This window comes from Mauremys reevesii, linkage group 8, assembly GCF_016161935.1.
Source record: "Mauremys reevesii isolate NIE-2019 linkage group 8, ASM1616193v1, whole genome shotgun sequence".
In the NCBI taxonomy this organism is placed as follows: Eukaryota; Metazoa; Chordata; order Testudines; family Geoemydidae; genus Mauremys; species Mauremys reevesii.
The window spans coordinates 7,238,642-7,265,959 of NC_052630.1; the positions used below are offsets into that span (position 1 = coordinate 7,238,642).

Genomic DNA, 27,318 nt, shown 5'->3' on the forward strand with positions numbered 1-27,318 from the left:
CCATGTTGACAAGAACTGTTTTAACTCAGTTATGGATCATGCTGCCATGGCTTGGAGGCTACTAAGGATAAAGCCTCACTAAAAAGAAGGGAGGAGGAAGGGGGTGTAATTAAGGGGGAACCATAATTTGGTTTATTTGTTTCCAGAGGGAGCTACTGCAAGTGAGCACAAGGCGCTGATGTCAGAGCTGAAGATCCTTATTCACATTGGAAATCATCTCAATGTTGTTAACCTGCTGGGCGCCTGCACCAAGCCCAATGGTAAATATCCAAGACCACCAAGGCAGCTGGCCGTGAAGTGAAAAGCTCTTTCACATCCATGCTGGGCATCATTCCCTCTATTTCCTCTGTTGTGTGTATGACTGTGTAGGTGTGTGTTAGTGTAAGGATGCAACTGTTTGTATTTATGTGTGTGTGATTGTGTATGTACTGAGCACAATGGGATTGCATGTTGTGTAAATCAAGACAGATTTTAGCCCCATGTCCTTAATTCTGCTCCAGGAACAACTTTGTTTCTTCTCTTCCAGGCCCACTCATGGTTATTGTTGAGTTCTGTAAATATGGAAACCTCTCCAACTACCTGCGGACCAAACGGGAAGGATTCAGTCCTTACAGGGTATGTAGCCTCCTTCATCTTGTGTCATCTTTAAGGGCCTTTCCCATGATTAGTGAACGAAGAAGAATATCTCTGGCTTGGAATGAGCTTAACCCTGACAATAAGATACAAAGACATCATGTGCCTAGAAATGTGTCAGTTCCATGTAACAGTGTGTTTGATGTGTGAAAGCAGAGAGTAAATTTCTTTCTGTCCAATGGGAGATTGGTGCTTCTAGGCCAGGACTGGGCTCCATTGGTGGACCAGAGTTCAGAAGCCTAGGATACAATAAATGTGTCAGCTGAATTACTGCTGCAGTGGTTAGACAATGTGTCCCATGATTACCTTTTGGGCCTGGCCTGCTTCTCAGGAGAAATCACCCAGACTGCGCATCCAGGTCCGGTCCTTAGTAGAAGCAGTGAGAGCAGACAGAAGGAGTCGCTCTGGTACCAGCGACAGCGCAATCTTCAACAGGCTTCTGATGAACAAGAGCCAGACAGCACAGCCTATACAGGAAGGTAATGAGCCCCAGTTTTCATCAGCTGCTCCTCACTTCATCCTGTTAAACTACTGCCAAACTTAATTAACATTGAATAATTAGGGCATCTGACAATGAACAGTAGGGAACTCTGACTCAATTGTCTTGCATTAGTTGGAATCGTGATATTACGTGATCCTAGTTACATAAGCCAGTATGATGAAGATTAATACTGTCTATGGAGAACACTAGCAGTTTATAACAGATAATAATCCTTAGCTCTTACAAAGAGCTTTTCGACTGGAGCCTCAAAAAGCTTCACTGAGGCAGGTAAGTATCACCCCATTTTACAGATGGGGGAACCGAGACACAGACTGGTTAAATGCCTTGCCTTAGGGCACAGTGCAAGTTTTTGGTGGAGGTGGGGGTAGAACCCTTGTCTCCTAACTAGATGTTTTATTCAGTTTTCCAGATGGGTTGACTAAGTCACATGGAAGACTAGTGGGGCTACACAGTGAGTTTCTCTCCCCGTGTGCTGTAGGAGATGCATCTTCCTCTTTATGTGAAGACTGATAAAGGGAGATCCCTGACGGGGGAGAGAGGGAGCCTTCTTCCCCTCTGATGCTGAGGCAGACTATTAATTAATCTAATCACTTCGCTGTTGCCTTGTCGTTCCCCCCCATCCATCTCTTGTCTCTTGTAATAAACTTAGACTGTAAATTCTCTGGGTCCAGGACCAGCTTCTCACTCTATACGTGTGTAATATCTAGGGTAATGGGCCCTGATACCATAGGGCCTTTAGTCTCTACCACAATATAAATAATAAATATTAATAGTGGTGAATATGGTTCATCTGGAAGCATCCTGTGCTTGCCTGGTTCGGCAATTGGCACAGACTCCGTAGGTCTGGGATTTCTCTGTGACTATCCTAATTGAAGAGCATTAGCTGCAGGAATATTCTTCCTCAAACTTACAGAGATGCCTTGATTTAATATTTTATCACCTGCAATGGTCACAGGGAAACTCTATGGTGGATCTGGTACTTTTAGGAAACAGGCTCCATTAAACATCCCTGTAGTTTGCCTTGATGCTGACCTAGTCCAGCAGTTGTGGAGGTAGGCTGCGGGCGAGGGAGGGTAAATTCCACTAGCTAGATGAGAGAACATTTTTTCTTTCTCTCTGGACAGTGGATGATTTGTGGCAAAGTCCCTTGACTATGGAAGACCTAATCTGCTATAGCTTCCAGGTGGCACGTGGAATGGAGTTCCTGGCATCCAGAAAGGTGAGTTTGCCTTACTATTTTACATCTGTCTGTCTATGAATGATCTTACATGGTGCCCACCATCATACTTACTGAATGCCTCATATGTAGGTGTGTGTATTATGTATACGTACACATATACTTAATCTCTGTGTCTCAGTTCCCCATCTGTAAAAAGGCAATGAGGTGGATATCAATGTATCCACCGAACACCCCTGGGAGGTAGGAACCTATTCTTAGTTCCCTTGTTACAGGTGGGGAACTGAAACACAGAGAGATTGAGCCAGTAGGTCTCAGGCAGAGGTACAAATAGAACTCAGATCTCCTGAGTCCCAGTGCAGGCCCTTAGCCACAACACCAACCTTCCTTTTGATTTTTAACTTCAGCCTCTTTCAAAAGAAAAAAAAAAGGTACCAGCTCCCATAAGAAAGCAAAACGTGACTCGTTTTGTTCTGTTTGTTTCCAGCACCCAACACTCTGTGAGGCAGTCATTTGTGTGGGTGTTATTTATTCTTTGGGAGCTAATGGGATTTGACCCCAGGTCTCCAGAGGTGGAAGGCTAGTGCACCGAAGTGCTGGGTTCCTATTTTAATTGCTACGAGAGAACCGAATGAGAGGCACTTCGGTTTCCTTCTCTACCCCTTCTGATCCCCCACTAGTCCCGCTCTTTGTGATTTTGCCATTGTTTTTCCACTTAGTGTATCCACAGAGATCTGGCAGCTCGGAACATCTTGCTGTCAGAGAACAATGTGGTGAAGATCTGTGACTTTGGGCTGGCCCGAGACATCTACAAGGATCCTGACTATGTCAGAAAGGGCAGTGTGAGTATAGAATCTCAGCTAACTCACATCTGGATTAGGACTGGGACTGGAAGTGTAAAAACCATCCTGTGGCTGGTGTATGCAGGGAAAGCCCAGGGAAACAGGAATGAGCGAGTGGTCTAACACCATCTGTGACAGGAGAACATTCAGACTGTAACCCCTCGCTGGGTTTAGCCAGGAATGTGATATTTACTTATCTGTGCATATACTGCTGTAATCACTAATGAGCTCTAAACAGAGCATGGCAGATCTGTGTACATCTCTCTTCCTTTCCCAGACATCAATCCTTATCCCTCCTGCCCATCAGTCCATCCTTATCTCTCCTTTCTTAGCTTCTTAACTTTCCTTATTCCTCCTCTCTTCCCTGCCTGTTTATCCCTAACCCCCTTCTATATCTACCGGACCTCAATGTTTCCCTACTTTTGACTGAAGAACTTCTTGACTGCACATTTACATCTTCATCTGTCTATAAAATTGGCCAGGGAAGAGCAGTTGCAGGATGCCTAGTTTTGCTTTCCTGTTGGTATCCATAGCCTTGTTCCAGGCTGTGATGGTGACTGAATTCCAACAGCATGCTTCTGTCCCACAGGCTCGCCTTCCTCTGAAGTGGATGGCTCCAGAAAGCATCTTTGACAAGGTCTACACTACCCAGAGTGATGTCTGGTCCTTTGGAGTCCTCCTCTGGGAGATATTTTCACTAGGTAAGTGGTAGTGGTCATGATGATGATGTCACCATGCCTTGCTGTGCAGGAAGAATGTTCTCTTCTGCAGTATGTCTGAGGGAGAAGTGGGAAGAAAATGACACCTCCTCCCAATGTGGGGCATTCTGGTGATCACTTCCTCCCAGTGCAAGATAAAGGTGGTAGGTGGGACTAGTCTGGAGACAGCCTCCTCCTAATGTGAGGGTTTCTGGCTCAGAAGGAAGATCCACTTTATGAATGGGAATGGAACAGAATAGTGACTGCATCTCTCAGTTTGGTTTGAGAGGAAAGGTAGAATGAGGAGAAAGTTTGGTTGTTGTCCTATGGACTTCATTTTCCAACCCCCGGACCATCTTTGGATTTTTCTCCTAGGTGCCTCACCCTACCCTGGAGTGCAGATCAATGAGGAGTTCTGCCAGAGACTGAAAGATGGTACCAGGATGAGAGCTCCAGAATACGCAACTGCAGAAATGTGAGTTGGAGATTTCAGACCTGAACCCCCGCCAAGGAAATACTATAGAAAACACAAGAAAACATGGGGCCAAGGAGGCCAGGGGAAAGTCCCCCAGGCAGGATGGATAGCCTCTCTCTTTCAACCAGTGTGTGGTGGGCAGGCCCAACCACTCTTTAGCCTCCTACCAAGTCTCCAGGAAGGAGCCTGAAACAAGTAAAAATAATCACAAGAACTAGAGGGATGTCTCAGAGCTATTTAAAATAATTAAACTTTAAACTTCCTTCTGTACAGGGTAACCAAACTGGGATGTTGCTGTAGGAGGCCAGGTGGTGACATGGGGGATCACATTCCCCTCCATCACAGGGGTGTCACAGTAGTCCTTGTGTACAATTGGGAGTTGCACCTTGAACAAGAAGGATGAACTTGATGAACAGTGTGCATTGTTTCCTCTTGGCAGTTATCGTATAATGCTGAGCTGCTGGCATGGGGACCCCAAGGAGAGACCAACTTTCTCAGACCTGGTGGAGATCCTGGGGGACCTTCTTCAGGAAAATGTCCAGCAGGTGAAGTTCTCATGCACTGTCATAATCCAACACCAAACTGGACTGGGCCAGTTTTCTTCAAACAGCTCATTCTTCCTTTCATTGCTGGCCATCCCGCTGGCCAGCTATGCCCACATCTGACTCTGTATGTGTTTGTGCATGTGTGTGCAGGCACAGGGGTCAGAGCCTACATTGGTGCAAATCAGCATAGCACCATTGGAGATACAATATATATGTTGGCTGGTATAAATTAGTGTAAGTTTCACTTTGTAAAATATATACTTCACAGTATCAAACATATCACTATTGTCTAGCTATTGGACAGATCTTTTTCATTATTTCTTGGCTGCCTTTTTAGTATTTTTTATCCTTATCTGTAAATTATGACTTTTTCATTTTTAAACTGATTCAAACTCCTAGCAGACTCCTGCCTCTGGCAGGCACAATTAACAAACACCAGGAATTCTTGAAACTCTCCAGATCTGAGTTTTGTGGACATTTGAATGAAATAGTTATTCTTTTACACAAACATGCAAACAGTGCCATACAGATTTACCTTAACGTATTACTAACTGTTACTACACAGTAGCTTATCAGCACTTTTATCTGGCATGGGCATGCCACTGTGGTTTTAACTTCTCTTTTGCACACTAGAAGATAGCTGGATGCTTAAATATGACTAACCTTCTCAATTATAAACAAAAATTAACCATTTTATATATACAGACATGACTTGTCTGCAGCTGTGTGCCTTTGGAACGCTGACATTTCGTTGGTACATCACATAACAGGTGTGTGACGTGCAACACACTGCAGGTGCTGCTCAGTAGTTGATAAGAGAAGTACTATACCAAGGCAGCGCCTGATGTAGTGTTTATTCTGTATTGTACGTACAGGACAGCCCAAAGGCAGTTAAGTGACTAACAGAGAGCCTAGGAATGGTGGTCAGCAGAACAAGTACCGTGCATACCTGTTATAAACACCTCAAGAAGAGGAAAGCCTAAGGAACTATATGCATTATCAAGCTATGGATTTAGAGTTATTTTCTTTCCCTATTCCCCCCATACATATGCATCAGCACACACTGTACACACCTGTATGCACAAAGACGCTTAACTCACTGTACTCAAAAGACATGGAAATCTCCAGGGGGTTGTTGTGTTCCAGAAAAGCAGAAGACCTAAAATGGGACTAGAGAGACAGGGTGGGTGAAGTAATCATGGGAAGGAATATTTCCATTTTATGAAGTGTAGTTGTAGCGTGTTGGCCCCAGAATGTTAGAGAAACAAAGTGGGTGTGGTAATATCTTTTATTGGACCAACTTCTGTTCTTTTGAGTTTACACAGAGCTTGTCTCTCTCACCAACAGAAGTTGGTCCCATATAATATATTACGTCATCCACCTTGTCTTTCTAATATCCTGGGACCAACACTGCATACAATGGGAACACTGCATACAAGAACACTGCATACAATGGGAACACTCCCTCCCATTATTGAGGGTGTCTATGTACAAAGTTCTCTCCTGTTTGCAGAATCCTCTTCTCTCTCTAAGCACGTTCGCTTTCCTTCCCTTCAGGAGGGGAAGGATTACATCCCACTGAATGACTCTCAGAGCTCTGAAGATGACGGGTTCTCCCAAGTGCCTTCCTCTGCCCAGCAGAACTCTGATGAAGAGGAATTTGACATGAGGCTACGCTGCCACAGCTTAGCAGCGAGGTGAATCCCTGCTCTCCTCTGGGAAACACTGTGAGAGGAAAAGAGAGAGCCAAGCAGGGATCCAGACTTCTAAGGATGCCCTTTGGAAGTGCTAAGATCACAGTAGTGCTAGGCTGGGAGGTCACATTCTAGGCAGATCCGACTCCAACACTTAAAGATGTTGCATCTGGGTTTTGTTCATGTTCTCTTCGGTGACTGGGGAGAGACCTTGATGTCTGAGCATACGACCTGCCTCCTCCACCCACCTCCAGCTACACTAACAGGGCAGTCACACTTCCAAGACCATGGTTATAGATTTCAGGGTCCTGTGCATTAGCAAGGGAAGAGACCTGTTAGTCTGTCCAGTCTCTCTCTCTTCCAATGCAGGTTGATCCTAGCTGTGCTTTATCTTGTCCCTTTCTAAATGATGCAAGTGACAGGCCTGCACCTCTTTCTTTGGGAGGCCGTTCCACAATCTAATGTTGGGACATGAGGACATCTGCGTGCTGAGGCTTTCATCATGTGTAACTGTTCAGTGTAACTGGCTCTGTCCCTCTCACCTTGTCCCCTACAGCAATACATCAGCAGCTACCCCTGCTGCTAAGCACTGTAACCCTACCCCTGCTCAGGTGAACAGCTCCTCTGTTTGGGTAGGTGGGAACCTTTGGTGGACTGGGGCTAGATTGGAAAGTCTGCCTTGCTGCCCCTCTCACTGAAGTGTGCTTTCTGCTGCAGGAGGGACAGGGAACACAATATTCCACTCCACGAGTGTAAGAACGGGAGGCTACCTCACAGCACCGGAGTCTTGAGGTGTATGAATCCCTCCAGCCCCCTTAAATGTCCCATTGTGGTTGCCTTCTCCCTAGAGTAAGCCCTGTATTGAGAGGGTAGCATAGGGCAAGTCACCTGTTGTGGAGCACCGATCCAGATATTGGCTTACTCAGTTTACTGTGTGCTGTATACTTCTCTTGCAGATACTATAACTGTGTGTCATTCCCTGGTTGTTTGACTGGAGGAAATCAGATAAGGTGTCCATCCAGAATAAAGACATTTGAAGAGTTTCCCATGACACACACCACGTATAAAACACACCCGGTGAGTAGAGTCTGGGTGGAGACAGGCAGGGAGGGATGAGGGGATTGTTTTCTGGCCCATTTACTGGTGATGGAGGAAGGTCAGTTCTCTATCTGTCCATCCCAATACTATCTCATCCCGTCCCATGCACACTCATCTATCTGTCATGTAAGGATTTTCTATAGCACCGATCACTGTATGAGCTGAGTGTTGAACAAGTAAATTAGATCTGCCAGCGAGGTCCAGAGAGGATTCAACTCTTCACCCTTTCCAGGTTTGTAAGAACAAGGCCAGTAGGTCAAGCACACTGTAATCCACGACAGGACCAGTCATATGCTAATAACCTCGTGCCAGACTTTAACAATCCCTGGTCTGCATTGTATAACACCTGGGAATGCTCCCCAGGCAGCCACACGCAAACTCTGCATTTGCACATGCCATTTTTAGGAGGCTACATTTCAAAAGTGAGCCCCAGTGAAACTATGGCACTTGCAGATAAAATTGTCCCACGATCCCCTCAGGGCTACCTTCTCACCCTTCCCAGCTACCTCCTGTATTTGATTTAATGAAGGATTGAGTCTGAGCTTGATGAGCAAATGGATCACTTAACAGGGATGGTACTCATAATGCATGTAACTTCCTTGTTTCCTCCCAGGACAATCAAACAGACAGTGGGATGGTCCTGGCATCAGAGGAATTTGAGAGGATAGAAAACAGACACAGAAAAGAAGGTGGATTCAGGTACCTCCTTAACTCACTCCCGTGGACCACTCTTGTTGTCCACAGCCGTGCTTGCTGTGAGGCACCCTGAGGCAAAATGCACTGAGATCACTGAAGTATCTGCAGTTGCCTACTCATAGAATCTGCTACTGGAGGCAGCATTCCTAGAGCTCTCTGCAATAAAGGGCTTGATTGGTCTTATGGCTTTTGCATGGTGAAGTTGGGCTGAGTCATCTGAGTGAAACGTATAAACGTTAACAAGTGGTAAAATACCTCAGCAAATCGACCTGTGAAAGCTGTTGTTAAATAAAAACAACCCCTTGTCGACAGCCCAAAACACATTCCATAAGGCAAAGGAGTAATGGCTCTGGTGAGATAACAAGGCACACAGAAGTACTTGTCCGCTTCTCCTTCAGGCACCTCCACGCTTTTTTCCCACACCACCCACTGCACCTGGGAAAATCTCCCTGGCAAATTTCATAAAGCCACCACATCTATTAAAATCCTTCCTTACATCTTTCCTCTGTCATAATGCCTACAAATCATTGCCCAGTCGCGCTAGTTAGGCAGGTGGTAAGTTGAAATTTCTGCTTTTCTGCTGAACTCTGTTCATGTTGTTACCCTATTCTCCTGCACGCCCCCACCTGGTTTGTTCTGCCACCTGTTGCATCCTGTCTGACACCTAGACTTGAACCTGCCTGGGGCAGGATCTGTCTTCATTGTGACTTGTCTCTAGAGTGCCTGACACAATGGGGTCCTGAAACTTGATTGGGGTTCCCAGCTGCAAGCCTAAAACAATATAATAATAATCATGCAGCTGCAAAAGGCTACTTTGCAGCAGAGCCAGTAGGGAACTGGATGCAGGAATGTGTGCGGTGGGCGTGGGTCTCCCTGCTTGGCAATACACACTGAGGAGAAGGGGGAGGAGGAGGCAGGTCAGGGAGTGGGACCCGGGGATCCTCCTCTGAACATAAAGGCCCCACAAAGACTAGTTCAGTTATTGAGTTGAAGTAGCTTCCCTAGAGCAGCCTGTGTGGGAAGATTCTAACACATGCACACCTGCCCAGTCTCAGGCCTGGGGCCTGCGTGTGCTGCATATCAGTGTGGTGGGTGCCCCGGATGTTAGAGTGCTGGGCGTCAGAGCGCTGGCTGTTAGCTTATTGGCTGATTGTTAGCATGCAGGGTGTCCCCCTGAATGCCTGCCTTGCCTCCATGCTTTACCTGCTCTTTAATGCTGGGAAGCCTCTCTGAGAGGTGATGGGTTTCTCCAGTACTGCTCTGAACTGATTCTCTGCATCTCTCTTTGCTAACAGCAGTAAAGGGCCCAGTCAAAATGCAGAGTTGGCAGTGGAACAGTCGGACCTGAGAGGCAGGTGTCGACCGTTGTATCAGTCCCAGGTCGGAGGCCAGACTTTTTACAACAGTGAATATGGGGAACTGTCAGAACACTCAGAGGATGGCAGCTACACCCCACCCGGAGAGGGGGCCAGTCCCTCCGCTGTCCATGCGTCCTTCTTCTCAGAGCAGTATTAACAGGAACAGGCTGCGGAGACACCATGCCAAGACACCACCTTCCACCCTTCATGCTGCATTGCCACTGCCATATGGAGCTTCCCCTCCAACCCAGAACAAACCACAGCAGGAAATCCCCACAAAACAGATGGAGAAAGGGAGTGAGAACATCTCGGAATTACAGACTGACTCAGGATGCAGCTTCTGATCCACTCAGGCACGGGAGAGAACACGTCACTGATTGGGATGTTTTGTTTTATTTGTACGGGTGAGACGGACTAATTCCACTGGTTAGTGTGCATCTGTGCTGAGTGCTGCAACCGCCTCTCCACATCCAACCTCTATTCAGATAGGCTTCCACTCAATAAGCCCCATTTCAGGTCAGATATAAATAGATCTGACTAAGTCAAGGTTCTTCCTGATGTGCAGCCTCAATTTTTTTTCCTTGGATTGTTTTTTTTTCTACTCTCTTAGTCTTCATGACTTCAGCCACTGAGGAGAGGGACAGAACCAAAAGGAAGACTTACGAAGTGGTACCAGCAACAAGAGCAGGACATTTCCGAGCGGTGGATGGGAGGATCCCAGTAGATTCAGATATTCCCCATAAACATACCAATGTATGTGTAACCCACTAGGCACGAAAGCACTCCCAGCCCCTCAAAACCACTTCATCCAGTCCCACCAATATTCCTTTGTGATTGATCCCCAGGCATTTAGCATCCCTAGCAATGGAGACCTGCCTTTATATCTAATCAGATGGAATATTTTTTGCTATTTTAAGCAACAAGCCCTGAAACTGTTATCAGCTAATAGCTAAAGTCACCCCAGTGAGATAGAGAAATATCCACTGTTTTTGTAGACCCTGTGAAAAAGTCATTTTTATACACTCTGTGCTGGCAGCAGGTAACTAACCATCCCTCTCCTCAGCCCTGCTACAGGTTGTTGCTCCAATTAAAAAGTAAACAAAACAAAGTCATATTAATTTCAGCTGGATTCTAAACACAACATTTTTATTTGCAATGAGCTGTAAGGGTTTTACAAACAATGGAGAATACAAAGCACAAAGATAAGGTCCCTTTAATTGCATCACTTTGTTTGCTGGCGTCACTGTCACTGCAGTGGAAGAGAGAACTCTGCATTGTGGGTCTGGTAAGTGCTATTAACTTGGATAGACTATATTGGCTTCATATACATTTGCATCCACTTTCAGCAGCCAGTGAGCCATTGCCCCAGCAGGATCTGCAAAGGGGAGACCACGCCTCAGACAGACTCCTCTTCAGCATCTATCACAGCACTTTGCCAGAGTCTCCAGCATAGTGAACCTGTCTTTCATTCCAATGGGCTTTCTTAGCTGCGGGATCAAGAAGTATTGGTTTCTACAGAAGCAGCTTCAGTGGCTTTTTTATGTGAAATCACATGAGCTCAGAAGCTGTGGGGACTCTCTGTGCAGATCATCTGAACACATTTCTGTTCTGATTCTCTGCCATTCCCCACCTGCTTTTCCTCTCCCTGCCACAGAGTATCTTCACAAAAGCATCAGAGGAATCTTTGTGAAGAGGCTCATTTGAGCAGCTTGTGAGTTTCCTTTTAGCATCTCATCCCACACACCTTTCAGAGGCAGAAGCTCCCTATATCTTTGGCGTCCCAGCACCAGAGGAATTCTGCTTGCAGGCCAGGCTTCTATGTATAGAACTAAGGGTTTTGTTTTGACTTTATTATTATTATTTTTTTTGTATCAGATATATTTTTCCAGATTCTATTTTTCCCCCATAAGAGGGTTTTGTGCATTTACAAAGTTAGCACTACCGTTGTCTGTACCTTTCCCACATTGAGTTGTATGTCGTGGCTGCACTCAATATCTTGTCTGTTTGATTACAATTCTCTGCACAAGTGTGGGGCTGTGAGTTTACTTAAGGAATGGGAATGTAGGTGGTTTTGTTTTTAAAATTATATATAGACATCTGCAAGGCACAAAATCAGTCCACCAAAATATTGTTCTTCCCCTTTGTGTCAGTGGAATTATAGTATGATGTGCATATCAGAGAGCTGGAGGAGATTCCCCAAAACTCAGACCTCCCTGTGCCTGCTAATCCCACTGCACCCCATGGGAATTCACCCCACAGTTGTCAGCTGCTAGAGTAGCTTTAAGTTGTGGTCATGACTCAAGTAAGGAACTCTACTGATGGAGGCTGCTAGGAGAGACACAGAATCAGTGCATCCTCTAAGCAGCCCCTTAGCTCTGGGAAGGTTGATTCTATGCCAGGCTCACTGTGGCAGAAGCTGGCATAAACCCAGGCTGAATTTAGCCCACTCTCTTGATGCAGCCTTTAGACCCAGCCTTTTTTGTCCTTACTATATGCATCACACCTGCTAGCCTTCAAGGGAGAGGGATAGCTCAGTGGTTTGAGCATTGGCCTGCTAAATCTAGGGTTGTGAGTTCAATCCTTGAGGGAGCATTGTGGGGATTGGTCCTGCTTTGAGCAGGGGGTTGGACTAGATGATCTCCTGAGGTCCCTTCCAACCCTAATAATCTATGATGCTCTATAGAAAAGAGTTCACCTGGAAATACACTTCAGCTGCAAAAAAGCACTAAAAAATATTTACAAATAAAACACCGCTCTACAAAAGGCCTTCTCAATCCAATGGTTGAAAATGTACCAGCAAACCCCACATTTAACAGGGTCCCAGCACAGTTTCCCAGAGCAGTGTGTCCAGGGCTTTTTGAAATAGCTTGATTATCATCACAAGTAATGTGCTTCTGTATTCAGAATAGAGTGGATGGGCATTCCATATACATGTGCACAAGCATCAGTCTATGGAAAAGTTATTGCACTAAAATCCATTGTTTAAAGGCAGCCTGGGTGAGTCCATCTGCAGGTCAAGGGCAAGGAGCTAGCATGACATTTTATTTTTAATGTTGCAATCGTACTTCAGCAGAGATTTGCTTTGCTTCCTATATTTTGTATCCTATTTTAGGGTGGAGGGGCAGGAGGGACTGGGGAATCAAATCCTATTATATTTGCAACAACATTAATACATGCATAACATACACATAATATGAGTAAAACTGTCTACTCTGCAGACACTCCCTCTGATGTAGTATCAATGTAATGTGTGACCATGCACAGTTGTATAGACACTTGTATTTTCAGTCATTTAAAAGCACACTATCAAGATTAAAATGATAGTGGAAAAAGTTGACATTCTTTCCTATGTTATTGCCACCATTCATGATTATTAAAATTGACAGTTTTAAAAATCAATGTTTTCATCATTTCTGCCATTTTTTTACATTCTGCAACGTAGGTTGAGCAATGAAATGAGGTTGATCTGTTTCATTTTTGGTTCTGATGCACTAGCCCCATGCTGCAATGTTTGAACTTCCACAATTCCAGTAGACAATTTCAACTTTTAAAACCCCTGGTTTAATTTCTGTACCTATTAGGTTTAGCAGCACCCTCACTCTTTTTATTTTTAATTGAACCTAATTTTTGAGGCTGAGAGATTTGTTGTTATGCCATAAAAAATGACCAATATACTTACTGCTGGTTTCATTTTCTTTACCACTCATTAGTTATTACAGATCATTGCTCGCTCATGAAAATAAAGTGTTTGACACAGAGCACTGGCATGTATTCTCCACTTGCTCGTATGTATGCACATCCCCAGTCAAAACCATTGTCATACATGTGAATCAAGTCATGCTTCCTTTACATGCCAGTATTTTAAGCTGGTACCAGTTGTTGCCACAGCAGCATTGAACGTTTTGGTGAAGTGGCCTTTGATGCAAGTAGGATAGTAAGGGTTGCATGTGAATGGATAAGTGTGTTTGAGTGTAAATGTAAGTGGATGTGTGTGTGTGTGTGTGTGTGTGTGTGTGTGTGTGTGTGTGTGTGTTACACAGGAGTGTTTGTGGGTTTTTTAATCACTTTATGTGAGTCCTGTCTCTGACAGTTCACAGTTATATATCAAAACAGTTAGAACACTGATTTTTCCCCCTCTCCTCCTATAGTACTTGTTAAACTTTGTCATTAAGAGTTTTGTTGTAATATCTAAATGTGAAATTAAATAAAGTCATAACTTTCACCTGCTTTCTGTCATTTCTGAAGTTACATAGCTTTGGCAGCTACAGAGATGCTGCTGGTCCTTGCTAAGTCGCAATGACTGTGATCTTCACACAAAACTCAAGCTTGAATCCAAACCTTGTTTGAAATCTAACTCAGATCAATTAACATGTTTTGGTTTTATTATTTCACGTTGTGTCTCTTTGCATTTCCTCCTTTCAGGCAGGAAACAGCTGTTCTTGTGGCATTTCCAGGATGAAAGTTAGTCTTTTCTCATGAGATCCTTGGATAAATCCGGATACACTTTGGATAAGTATGTTTATCTGAACCAATGACCTGAAAACTAAGAGCTTCACTCAGCAAGACCCTTAAAATACTGACCAGATACCTTGGGGTTTCATTAATGTTTTATTGTCTAGCCAAAGTCTACCCAAATGGAACAGACTTTCTAATTTAGCGACAAAGAATCCTGTGGCACCTTATAGACTAACAGAAGTATTAGAGCATGAGCTTTTGTGGGTGAATACCCACTTCTGTTAGTCTATAAGGTGCCACAGGATTCTTTGTCGCTTTTTACAGATCCAGACTAGCACAGCTACCCCTCTGATACTTGACACTTCCTAATTTACCCTCTTTAATGTCGCTGCACCTCCGATGGCTGTCTCTTGCACATGGTATCCAGCTAATTTTATAGCATTTCTCAAACTGTGGGTCGGGACCTCAAAGTGAGTTGCAACCCCATTTTAATAGGGTCATCAGAGCTGGCATTGGACTTGCTGGTGATCGGACCGAAGCCAAAGCCTGAGCCCCAGCACCAGGGGCTGAAGCAGGGCTCAGGCTATGGATTCAGCCTTGGGCGGCAGGGCTCTGGTTACAGACCTCCCATCAGGCTTCTGCTTTGGCCCCCCACCCTGGGGCTGTAGGGCTTGGGTGGGCTCAAGCTTCAGTCCCCCTTCCTGGGGTCATGTAGTAATTTTTTTTGTCAGAAGGGGACTGTGGTGCAATGAAGTTCAAGAACCGCTGAGCCAGTGGCACTGGAACCGGGGGTGCCAGGGCCCTCCCACTTTTTGAAAGTGGGTTGGCCTGGTCTGTCTACTTTTCACTGGGGTGGACCCTACCCCTTCCCCACCTCCAGGGCCGGCTTTAGGCCTATTCCACCAATTCCCCCGAATCGGGCCCCTCGCCTAAGAGGGCCCCACACCCAGTGAGAATCCCTTCCCTGACTAGAGGCACCTTTTTAATATTTACTCACCCAGCGGCAATCTGGGTCTCCAGCGGCACTTCGGTGGCGGGTCCTTCGCTCGCTCCGGGTCTTCGGTAGCACTTCAGTGGCGGGTTCTTCAGTGCCACCGAAGACACGGAGCGAGTGAAGGACGTGCCGCTGAAGACTCGGAGCACCGCCCAGTGAGTACAAGCCCCACGTGTTTTTTTACATGTGTGGTTTTTTTATTTTTTTTAAGTCATCCCTGCCGGGGCCCCATCGAAACTGTTCAAATTGGGCCCCGCACTTCCTAAAGCCGGCCCTGCCCACCTCCTTGCCCCACCCCCCAGCCAGGCCAGTGTGGAGACCAGCCGGGGAGCCTGAGCAGCTGTGAGGAGCCGTGGCACAGTCCCTCCACCTGCCCTGGTCAGGGAGCCTGAGCAGCCCCCAGCCAGTGTCCCTGTCCCCCAGGCCCTCTGCCCAGGGCAGGTGGAGGGTCTGCACTGTAGCTACCCACAGCTGCCTGCCCAGCTCTTATCATAGCCAGACTGTGGTTCTGACACACACACACACACACACACACACACACACACACACACACACACACACACACACACACACACACACACACACACACCGGTTGGGGAGAGCCATGGAGGCAGCTGCGGGGAGCCTGGGTCCCTCCACCTGCCTTGAGCAAGGGATCCGGGGGGGGGGGGGGGGAGCAGGCAGGGAGCTGCTTTTGGCCCCACCACGAGCGGGAAAGGGGTGTGCTCTCCCCAGCCCTGCTCTGGCTTACGGCTTGGCTGGGGTTGGGGCCTCGGGGGGGGGCACCACTTTGGGGAAGGCTCCAGCACCCTTGCACTGAGCTAGAAGGATGTACGAATGGCCTCCTCAAAATATGGTGATGCTCTGAGATTAGCTGGCAAAAGTCAAAGCGAGCCCCAAAGCACCCTGTCAGAAACACCCTACTATAGATGACCTTTCCTGACCTCATGATCAAGAGGCTCAAGACCCCTCCAGATCCATTTTTGCTCCCTGTGAATCCCATCCACTGTCATACCCCTTTCTGCTGTGCGCCGCTGCCTGTTGTCTGAGCTCCACTTAGCTGCCCTCAGAAGTAGGTGAGAATTTTTTTCTTCTCCAATACTCCCCTAGGTGGTGCTGTCGCTCTAACCGTGTCTTCTACAGGATGGGAAATGGCTCAGGGGCAGGTGAGGCACAGCACTGCAGGTTGGAAGCCAGTTTTGTGGAGGGATGCACAGGAGATAGAGAAAGAAAGAGGAGGAGGTGGAGGAAACTTTTGACAAAGAACATTTGTACCATAAAAAGTAAAGACCAAGCCTCTTGTGCTTGTGTAGAGGAAGGATGCGCTTTTACAGACATTTTCAGCAGCTTTTTCACTGGGGAAATTTGTGCAGTTAAGAAAAAATATGAACGTTTCCTGAAAATACACAAACTTTAATGCCAGCCAAACCCTGGCAGCCTCCTCTGTTTAACCACAACAGGGTGAGCTTGCGAAATCTCTGAATCTCTGGAAAAAAACAGGCCCTCAGGGTACATCTACACTGCAAAAAAAAAATAAAACAAACAAAAGAAAATAAACAAACGTGTGGCATGAAGTCTGACAGTCTGGCTCTGGCTTGCACTGTAGGGCTAAAAACAACAATGTAGACATTCAAAATCAGGCTGGAGCCGGGGCTCTGAGACCCCACCCCTTTCAGTCTGAGCCAGAATGTCGACACTGCAGTTTTTAGTCCCACAAACCAAGCCCCGTGAGCCTGAGTCAGCTGACCCAGACCAGCCATGGCCATGCCGCAGGTCTTTTACTGCAGCGTAGACAAACCCTCAGATGCTGGACAGCAGATAAAGATATTGTGACAGCCCCAGTCCAGCAAAACTCTCTGCTGCCCTTCAAGTAGCTGCATCTCCTGGGGGGTGAGAGGGAAAGTACACTCACCAGTGCTGACTCTCCAGGCATAGAAGGGGTACAATTCACAACTGCCATGCCTCTTGGGTTTAATGCTTTGTTGCAGCTGTGCTATCCTTGGCACAAAAACAGGGTGTAAGAGAATAAATATGGCTTTAAACTACCTTTCCCCATTTCTCAGGTTGGCCAGGGGCCTGCTCAGTTCCCTTTGTAATTAGAGCCTTCAGACTGCTCTACTTTACATTTGACTACCTAGAGCCATAAGGCCATGCCCCATTTTTCCTAAGCAGGCCCTCAACACTTGTGGCTGCAAGGGGGTGTGACAGAGAGGCATTATGCCAGCTGTATGCTACCTAGAGATTTGCCCTACCTAGGGAAATTCTCCAGTGGCCAGGTCCGCTGAAGTGGTGTAAAAGGGTTGAAACACAAGAGAAAAGGTGGTCCCTTGTGCTGTCATTTACACCTTTGCAAAGTGAGCTACCATTCTGATTTGGTGGTGCTGTACACCTACTTTGCACAGGTGCTACTGATGCTATAAGATGCGAGGTGAAGGTGCTCAAGAATGAGGCCCACAATATGCAGCAGACATGGAAGAGCTGATGGAATGTAGCACCCACAAGGAGATTCATGAATTGGGAAGTACTAAATGGGAAAAAAGGTAACACATAGAAAAGGGGCAGAGGGAAAAGGCAGAAATTCTCAGGTGAAATTTAGAGGCAGTCTAATCAAGGGTGGTTAGAACAGGGGACTGGGAGTTAGGATGCCCATGTTCTATTCCCAGCTCTAATACTTGCTGTGTGACCCTGGTCGGCTTATGTCCCAGTGACCTGGTTTACCTAGCTGTAAAATAGAGATCGTTCTTATTTCATCCCCAGGAGAGTTGTGAGGAATAATTGATGCTTATGAAGTACTTTGAGATCTTTGGAAGAATGGAAGCATAGTAATAACAATTAATACTTGTACCCTCAAAGGGCTGGATCAGACATTAACCAAATAATCCTCACAACATCCCTGTGAGGTTGCTATTATTATCCCCCCTTTACAGCTGAGGAAACTGAAATACAGAAGGGAAGGGAATGTCCCAGCATCACACATCAAGACCCAGGGTGAGAAATCAGCATTCCCTGAGGTCCATCACTGCGCACACACCTCCAGACCATGCTCTCTATAGAAATGCAAAAAGCTGCTATTACATGCTTTACCCCTATTCATCCTTGCCTTGCAGCTCCTTCTGGTTGGCACAAAGGTGCTACAGAGCAGGTGTCAGGGACCACCTAGAAATGCCTCCAGCACAGCCAATTCTACCGGCACCATGCTGCCTTCACAACAGCCCTTGGGCTAAGGGGCATTCTGGGGCAAGGATGGACTGGAGGAAGCAGACTGGGGGAAGGAGTGTGTGGTGGGGCATTTTTACACCCCAAGAATTCTGTGCCCCTACAAGCCGTATAGGGGTCATTGAAGCAGGGACACAAATTAGCACAGCCTGGCAAGCTGCCCTAACTTGCACTGTGGGCCACCCCAGCCCCTGCTGCCACTGAACAGGGAAGGAGTAAATTGCCTCTCCTCCGTCCTGGGGCTGGTGCCTGCATCAGTGCCAAGACGAATCCAGCTGTTTACGAGGGCTGCTCTGTGAAAAGCGGTATTTCAACAGTAAAAGTGCTAGCTCTGAGTTTGCTTTAAACACCACAGAGCTGCTGGCCCATAAAATTAAACTGCCATCTGTATTCCAAGCATGATGAGACAGGGTTCTGGAACATTACCTATGAAGGCATTATTGAAATATAAGCATTTGTCATTACCGTTGCCTTGTGGTCCCTCCCCCTTGTATACAGGATGAAAGGTTTTGTAAAATGCTTAGAGGCCATTAGTGAAATCATTGTGGTTCTTCACCCAGCATTTCCCAAGCAGGAGAGGGGAAAAATATATGATGCGAAAGCAGAACATTCCACTGCTGCTTCAAAGACATTTCCTGCATTGTATTGACATTTCTATAGAGCTTTTCATAAGCAGCATCTCAGAGGATTTTACAGCTCCACAAGTTACATGCCTTTAGTGGGCCTCGTGGGCCAGTTTCTGCTCTCAGAGGCACACATCTGATTCCCACTACCTTTGTTGGAAATTACACGGACATTTCCAAGGACCGAATTTAACCACTTGGTTACAGGTAAAAGAAAATACAGAACGTTCTTTCTCCTTGCTAGCTCACATGCATCTGTGACCAGGTGCATCACAACAGAATAAGCTGCAACTGTTATAGAGTGGAGCAGTTTAACCACAATATTTAAGGTTAATCACTACCCTTATCTTGAGGTCTTCCACAGCTGTTGGTAAAGTCATCAGGGAGTGCATATCTCAAAAGAACATCAGCACAATTATTTGCTCAGGAATTCAGAAAGTATTCTCAACAAAGGCCCTGTGAAGGCTGAAATACTGGATTACTAATTTTCCTTCCCATAAATAAGTTTCAGATACTTTGCCTATGCGAGGCCTGGAAGGGTTTTTTTGGTGTTTTATTTTTGATTATTCCTGTGGCCATGCACAGACCCAGATCTTTGGAACTTCTATGATGTTATTCAACTGAAGAAATCTAATTATTCAAACCATGATATTACAGAATTCATAGGATTAACATTTTTTCATTTTACTGCAGAAAACAAAGGCCAACTCATGCAGCAATGGCCAAATGTCCTGGCCAAATTCCAAATCAGGTTGTTACACCGTAGTCCATACCTACTTAAATTCTCTCTCTAGTTTCAACTGGCTAAATTATTTTTTACTTTCCCACATAACCCCTCCTTCCTCCCATGCATACAACACACATTTTTCCATTATAGACATGTGCTTTTAATCATGCTCACTGATCTGCTTGGTACTCAACAGAACTCTGGATCTTAGAGGTAAAAAAGCTAAAAGAATAATGGAGACCCTCTAGGCACAGTATTTGTCCTTGTCTAAATCCCTGAATCAGAAAACTGAGTTAGTGAGCCAAGTATTTCTTCAATATAATAACTGTAAAGTATCTAAAATGGCCCAACCATTGTATTTAGGGTTCTTAATAGTCTATTGAATTCTAGTTTATGTCCTAGAGGTACTGACAGGGCTTCGGAGGAAGAATGGCAGCAGTTGTGTTTTGCAAATTCTTTTGTTAAGAAAATTGAGCCTGTCAAAGATCAGATGCCATTTCAGATCAAAGTCTTGAGAGTCCAACCTGAGGGCATTGTTATGTCCTTCTGATTTTCCTTTCAGTACATTTAAGGCAGAGGTGGCAGTCTTGGAGACAGAGGGGCCATATCCTGTTCATACATATCACACCATGAATCCTGACTGACTCTGGTGATTCACTGAAGTAACTGAGAGCAGAATCTGATCCTGTTGTCCAGAGACCATCCTCATGTGGTCCCAACCAGAAGAAACCTATCTCTCTAGGGGTGAAGGGCAGTTCTCTCCCCAAATCTACTCTTTCCCAGGCCCATTGCACCTCCCTTCCTTAGGCCTTGCTCAGCTTTGTCTCCCCTGGGGCAGCCAAATCTGTGGGTTCAGCCCTTCCAGCCCCATCAGAAGGTGCAGCTCCCAGCACTTCCCAGCTGGGAAGGAGCCACTGCAACCCCTCAAAGGAAGTAGCTAGGATCCTAGTAGGAAGCACCCCTTCTCCCCAGCTCCTCCACTCCCTCTCCCTTGAGTGTGGGGTGCAGCAGACTGTGGCTAGCTCCACCCCTTTCCCTGACTAGCCCCGCCCCACCTGCAGGTACCTCCCCTCAGTGTAATAGCCATCCCCTTTCTAGGTAGCCTCGCCCCAGGGTGGGTGTGACTCCCTGAAGAACCGCCCCCTCCCCGTGTTAGCCACGCCCCCAAGCGGGCGTGACTCCCCAGAGCCCCGCCTCCCCCTCATGGCGATGGGCGGAGGTGGGGCCTAGCGCGCATGCGCAGCAGGCGGGGAAGTAGGAGCTGGCTGTTGTCGGGCTCGGTGCGCCGAGCGCGGGCTCGGGAATTGCCTGAGAAGCGGAGGGCGGGTCAGCGCCTCCTGGAGCCCCGGCCCGGGGAGGGAGCTGCGGGGACGGGCCCGGAGCCGGACATGGCGCGGTAGCCGTCAGCGGGAGCGGCCGGGCAGGCGGGGCAGCCCCCGCGGCACCGAGCGGATCCCCGCCCGCGGGGGGGGGGGTGCGAGCCTGAGGGGGATCCTGAAGCGAGGGGGGAGGGGCTGCGAGCTCCCGACGGAGTCCGAAGCGCGCGGGGAGGAGACCTGCCGCCCCGGCGGGCGCCCCTGGCGCGGGCCGGTGCCGGCTGCGCGCCCAGCCCGGTGACAGGCGGCTGGGGGCGCTGGCTGCCGCCCGCTCTCGGTAGCAGCGCGGGCACAGAGCGGGACTCCCCGCCCGCGGGAGGAGGCGGGGGGGGCTGCTTCGAGCCGCGCCAGCCCTGCGCTGACACCCGAGGCCGGGCTGTGGCGGGCTGCGCAGGAGCCGCCCGCGCCTGTGAGAACAGTTCCGGGGGGGTTCCTCGGTAGCTCCCTGGGGGCTCCCTGCAGGGCCGCTGGCCCGTGGATGGACTGCCTGGGGCCCGAGGGCTTCCCTGCCGCCTCCCGAGCTGGGAGTCCGCGGCCCCGTTCTGCGGCCGGGGGAATAAACACGCGCGCTGGGCTGTAGGAGGCGCCTTGGCCTGTGGAGACACTTCACGTCTGTGCTCGTTCGACTTCGGCTGAAGATGATGCTCGCGAAGTGGACTTCCCACTATTGGAAGCGTCTCTCTTCCTTGCCCGTCTTGGTCCTGGTTAACTGTTGTGTCTTGCTGGCTAGCGCGGATAATACCAGCCAGGCGTATTACACAGCCCTCATCAATGTGACTGTATTGAACCCCGACCGAGTCAGCCCTACCTTACTGAGGATCGATCGTGGACGCTACGGGCAGGATTCCCCCAAAGTGGAGGTCAAAGGCCTGCTTCTGGCCCCAGTGCCTATCAACGGAGGTAAATATCGTTGACCACCTCTTTTCCTTTATTGTGAATGGAGGGGCTGTGCCTTGGAAGTGTCCCAGATCTTTGTATGGGTTTTGGATGGTATGCTTGATTATTGAGTAAGATTATGTTGGGTAGCACACACAACATAAACACACAGCTACGAACAAAATAAACTTGGCCGACGCTGTCTTGTGCTGTGTTGACTAGTAAACGATCTAATCTGATCTCAGAGTAAATCATTCACTTGCTATCTGGTAACTGCTCTGTCAACAAGATATCTCTGTGTGTCAGGCTGGCAGATTTTCATTATCTCTGGCAAAGAAGAGGAGGGAGGACTTTCCCTTGCTAGAATATTCATGATCTGTTTCTGAGTGTGCTAGTACTGAGCAATTGTACAGGGGTTCAGCAAGTGTTAGTCATGTCGAGACTCATGCATTCTTTCTGAATTAATGGCAGTGTTTAGATATTAGGTATTTTTGATACATTACTTTGTTTAATGCACTATCCCCAATGTTAAAATTGCTAAACTGTCTCTTCTCAGAACTTCCATACTAGATATTTATCAGGAGAATTGTATGTGTCTAACTGCATGAAACTACTTGATTGCGTAGTCACTTATACGCTTATCCTTATTTCTATGTATTTGCAGTTACAGATGGTTGAAGTCACTAAACTTGCATCCTGGTGTGTCTCAGACACCCACAGTATGCTTGCATCTGATACAAGCAGTACACCATATATGTGGCTCTGTAATTACGCCTTACCCAGATTTCATCTCTTATTAATGTGTGTGCTGTTTTTGTAACTAGTATGATATTAGCATTTTAAATAAAATGTGAATGTAATAGCTTTAACTTTTTTGTTGGTTACATTCTGATAAATAAAATGTGAGATTCTTAGAGAGAATATTAACCTATTCATGTTGTTCTTTTAATGATACTAATCTTGTCAGGGCTGGAATTAAAGCCATTAACTAGGAGTACTTAAGCAAGTCAAAATAGTAAAAATTTTAAATGGTATTTCTTGAATTAAATGATGTATCACGTGGTTTGCAGGCTGCTACCTTTCTTGGATAATGGGCTTACTTGATGGATCGAATCTGGCTCCTAGCATGTTTTCTGGATGCTGTACTTCTGCAGAGAGAGAGAGAGGGGAATATAAAATAAATTAATCTTCTACTGCTTGTAAAGTAAACCCAGAAACTAACATCTAGTATTTTGGGGGAGGGAGGCAAAGTGTACATTTTTAAAATAATTGAAAACATCTTTTGAATTGTCATAATTACCTGTCTTAAATCCTAACATCACAATATTATGTTTTGATGTTGAAGGCCACTTATAGGGTTTGCCTTGACTAGGCTAAAATATGAGTGGATTTTTTGTCTTTGTTTTTTGGAATGTGGTAATATGTTTTAAAAGTCTAGTGTAGTGTCACAGCAAGTTGTATTTTAGCACATGCTAGCTGGTCTAGTTGAAGCCCTGAGCTTCACTAGAGTTTTTAAAAGTGTTACTTAGACCATGCTAGAATAACACATTCTGAAAAACACTTTTTTTTTTAATCATAGTAAAAATAAAACCATAGAATGATTGTTCCCGAAGGGCACTTGGGAGGGATGGATTTGGAATTCAAATAAAGGCCCTCCAGTGGTGTTTGACCTCTTTTTTTTTTTTTGAGTCTCTATTCTCTCCCACTTCCCCCTCCTTCCTCACCCCCCCCCCATGAAATTAAGATGCTGTCTTGGTGAAGTGGAAGGAGATGCAAAACAATGTCTTATAGATGGTATTGTCTCTCTTTAACATGTATTGTTTTTAGTATATGAAAGAGTCTAGCATCTGGATTTCCTTTCCCGCAAAGTGCTGCATCTTTTATGAATAAAAATTATTGATGAAACAGTCCTTAATTCTATTTTAGCAGTCTTTTCCATTCTATTCTGATAGTCATCTCCAAAGAGTTAATGAAAGTATTTGTCAAAGAATGATGGTATTTTCACTGGAATAACAAGAGAAAAGCTCAATAAAACCTTAGCAAGTCCATAAACAGCCTTAAAAGTATAACATGACAAATAATTTCAGCTAGGCAGCATGGTGAATCATGAAATTGCAGACCTGAATTATTGCGGTTTTGACATGCTGTAATCATTAATGTTTGATATGTCATCACTTGCTGAACAAGTTCAGTTCTGTCCTTCAGCTTGTCAAGAGAAGCCTATAAAGGTAGACCTAACTGTCTTCCACTCTTCCTTTAATCTCTTTTATGAAGTGCTTTATACTGCTCTGTTAAAACCTTGCATATTTTGCTTTATTTGTGCAAAGACAATTTTCCCACCGGTAAAAATAGTAGTATTGCACAATTCATTTAGTGTAGAGAAGATTGAAATCTTTATTTCACAAGCTATAACTAACATACTTGTTTGCACACTTATAAATAGTGTTAAGGGTTTTTTTGTTGGTTGTATTGCTGTATTTGATAAGTGAGCCTTAATGCCTTCCTGCTATGAGCAGTTGCCCTAATACCTTTTATCATTGTCTGTTTAACTTGCGGCAAGAGTTTTAGAAGATAACTCTTAAACCAGAATAACTAGTGCAGTCCTTTGCTGAACTAGGATTATACATCGACTCTTTACCTGTCACTTAGGCTGAGCAGAAAAGACCTTGTATTTGTGATATTATATATGCAGATTTACTGATAGTGAAGTTAGGGCTTGGTAGCAGCCCACTCAATCACTGTCTTGCATGGAATTTTCATGAACCTGGGTGCTCAGCATAATGACTTTGCTTATGCGTATACTGAGAGCATCCATGTGTTGAGGACCTGAAATGCCCCTCTTTGTGTGCAAATGTTACTTCAGTGCACTGTAGTCTCTTGTTCATTGCATATAGAGAAGTAAATTACTTTCACACATAGTGGCATTAGGACCAATCCTGAAGATATTTAACTGCCATAATGGGACTCCTCCTGGTACTAGGTAATTTTCATGACTTGGCTCTTTTGTTTACTCAATATTTTTATATGCTATTAAAACAATTTTTTAAGATGCTGGAGTTCCCTGCAATTATGTGGTGGTTTTCCTAGACATTAAAGATGTGATTGCATCATGCTGCAATTTTTTTACACTTCTGCATTTTTCCCTTCTCTTCTGTCCACATATGTAGCTGAAATATTTCCGGTTTAGTACTCTGTCCTGTTAGTATGCACATTAAGACAATTTGATTTCCCTATGCCTTGCTAAAACTTGTGTGAGTTTGATATCTGGTTTCAAAAGCTGTATTCCACCCAAAGAAACTGTACTTGATTAGATGGTAATTCGCAAAAGTGATTCTGTGACTGTAAATTGCTAGTGTAACTTGAATGATATGGCTATGTCACAGTTACCCTAAAATGGAAATACAGCATAAATATATGTATACCTTTTGTAAGTATGATAATATAAGGGCTGAATAGCTCATCTGTTCTTGTGTTCTCCACTTACATATGTTTTGGGTCCTTTTCTCATTACTCCAAAAACTATAGTTGTTTTTTTAATTACTCAAAACCAAGTACTTAATTTTTATCCTGAGAATATCTAATTTCTAAATATAGAGATGATCATAAAATAAGTACTAATGGGGAAACCACAGATTACTTTGACATCAGTACTGAATAATTATGATGAAAGAATTTTTTTATAGGTCTGTTACCAGCTTCTCTAGGACTATAGGTACAGTTGATATTTACCATTTTAAAGATTATTCTGTCACTTTAAATGAGCAAAATTAACTCCTTATTTCAATATTGGTAAGACTCTGACAATGTAGTTTTCTAATAGATCTTTTTATAATGATCCCAGTGGTCATTACTGTGTTTAGAGTGGATTCTTATTGCTTGCTCTACCTTTGAAATTTTCTCTGGAAGATGTTTTTTTTAAAAAGGAACTAAGTATTTTATGGAGTATATTTTTTTTCAAAATGAAAAATCTTGGGAATTGGGAACTTGTAGTGGTCAATATTAACCCATGATCACTTGTGTATGTGTACAATCCAGAGATTTAAAACAGACTTATAAAATAAACCAAGGAAACTAAACCATAGGAATTTGGCTATTGTAACTTGTTTTTCCCAGAGATGCTTAGCATCAGTGTTAGAAATGGTGTACTCCCATCCTGCAATTTCCTTGGCTTAATGTGTGAACACCTTGAAACCTCTTGTTTTTCAGCCATTTTCTGTTGGAGGCAGATGGGTGAGACTTATCTGAATACTTGTTCCTTCTTTGTGTGAAAAAGAAACTATTGAGCAAAATAAGGATGTCCTTTTCTAGGGGTTGAATATGCTATTTTTGCAAATCCCAGTCAACCACATACTGTTGCATAGTACTGTTTTATTATTTTTTATTATGACAGCACCTATGGAGCCTCTTTGGGCTCCACTATACTAGGAGTGTACAAATAAAACACAATGCCTGCCCTAGATTGTTCACAATCTTGAGATTTAGACAATATGACTGGTGATTAAACCAACTGACAAGAGCAGGGAGAGCATTGTGAGGAAAGGGTTGTGGCAGAGATGGGTGTGGATGCATATAGACTAAATCATGTCAGACAATAGGGATTAGGAGATATAGCTAGACTAAAACTGTACTGGGGTTTACAGTTGTAATTAAAGTTTTCTGTTGAGCCACCAAGAAAAAAAAACAGATTAATTCTCATTTCAAAGTGCTTTTCCTAATCAATTTAGTTAAATCCAAAACACTACCTTTTGTAGCTAAAATGCTCTTTTGTGTAAACTCTGATAGTTTTTTAAAACTGTTGACTAGGTCAGATTTTGTACAAGCACTGCTTTTTAAAAGACTATCACACACATGACAAAACCGATACTGCCTCTTTAAAATAGGAGGAAGTAAGGTGACTGCTGCTTTTCTGCCATTAATTCTTCTAGCTGGAGTTCTATCCTCTCAATTCTAATGTATAAGTCTTATTATATTTTTGCTGCACAAACCTGCATGTTTGAATGTTACCTAAGTTAGACAACTTTTGGAAGAGCTGCCAGGCATTGATGGCCCTGTGGCACAGCTTGTTTTGAACTTGCTCATGTTAACAAATCCATATTTCTGTAGCCCTGCAAATAGCGGGTATCCGCGGATATCCACTTCCAGGGATGAGGATATCTGTGGACCATTTATGAGGAACCAGCATGGATACGGGTACAAATTTTGTATCCACGCAGGGCTGTGATGGTAAGAGTGGGTGAGCAGCTGTGAGGAACCGTGGCGCGGATCCTCCACCTGCCCTGGGCAGAGGGCCTGACGGGCAGGGACAGGAGCCAGGGGTTGCTCGAGTCCCACAC

The 27,318-nt window shown here is 45.3% G+C and overlaps 2 protein-coding genes across 7 annotated transcripts in view; both read left to right on the forward strand.

The window, feature by feature from the left end:
• The window catches only part of FLT4 (fms related receptor tyrosine kinase 4), a 109,014-nt gene extending 95,109 nt beyond the window's left edge, over window positions 1-13,905 (forward strand). For 3 of the 4 annotated variants that reach the window (XM_039484994.1, XM_039484995.1, XM_039484992.1), the window contains 12 exons: window positions 147-260; window positions 527-615; window positions 965-1,112; window positions 2,260-2,354; window positions 3,032-3,154; window positions 3,744-3,855; window positions 4,228-4,327; window positions 4,767-4,872; window positions 6,430-6,569; window positions 7,523-7,643; window positions 8,278-8,363; window positions 9,656-13,905. In XM_039484994.1, coding sequence (XP_039340928.1) covers window positions 147-260; window positions 527-615; window positions 965-1,112; window positions 2,260-2,354; window positions 3,032-3,154; window positions 3,744-3,855; window positions 4,228-4,327; window positions 4,767-4,872; window positions 6,430-6,569; window positions 7,523-7,643; window positions 8,278-8,363; window positions 9,656-9,875 — 1,454 coding nt within the window. In that variant the 3' untranslated portion in view covers window positions 9,876-13,905. The remainder of the gene's footprint in view (window positions 1-146; window positions 261-526; window positions 616-964; window positions 1,113-2,259; window positions 2,355-3,031; window positions 3,155-3,743; window positions 3,856-4,227; window positions 4,328-4,766; window positions 4,873-6,429; window positions 6,570-7,522; window positions 7,644-8,277; window positions 8,364-9,655) is intronic. The other variant, XM_039484993.1, reaches the window with a different exon arrangement.
• Window positions 13,906-21,242: 7,337 nt separating this feature from the next.
• The window catches only part of RNF130 (ring finger protein 130), an 86,903-nt gene continuing 80,827 nt past the window's right edge, over window positions 21,243-27,318 (forward strand). Inside the window, exon 1 of one of the 3 annotated variants that reach the window (XM_039484606.1) lies at window positions 21,243-22,009. In XM_039484606.1, coding sequence (XP_039340540.1) covers window positions 21,748-22,009 — 262 coding nt within the window. In that variant the 5' untranslated portion in view covers window positions 21,243-21,747. The remainder of the gene's footprint in view (window positions 22,010-27,318) is intronic. The other 2 variants (XM_039484607.1, XM_039484605.1) reach the window with 2 other exon arrangements.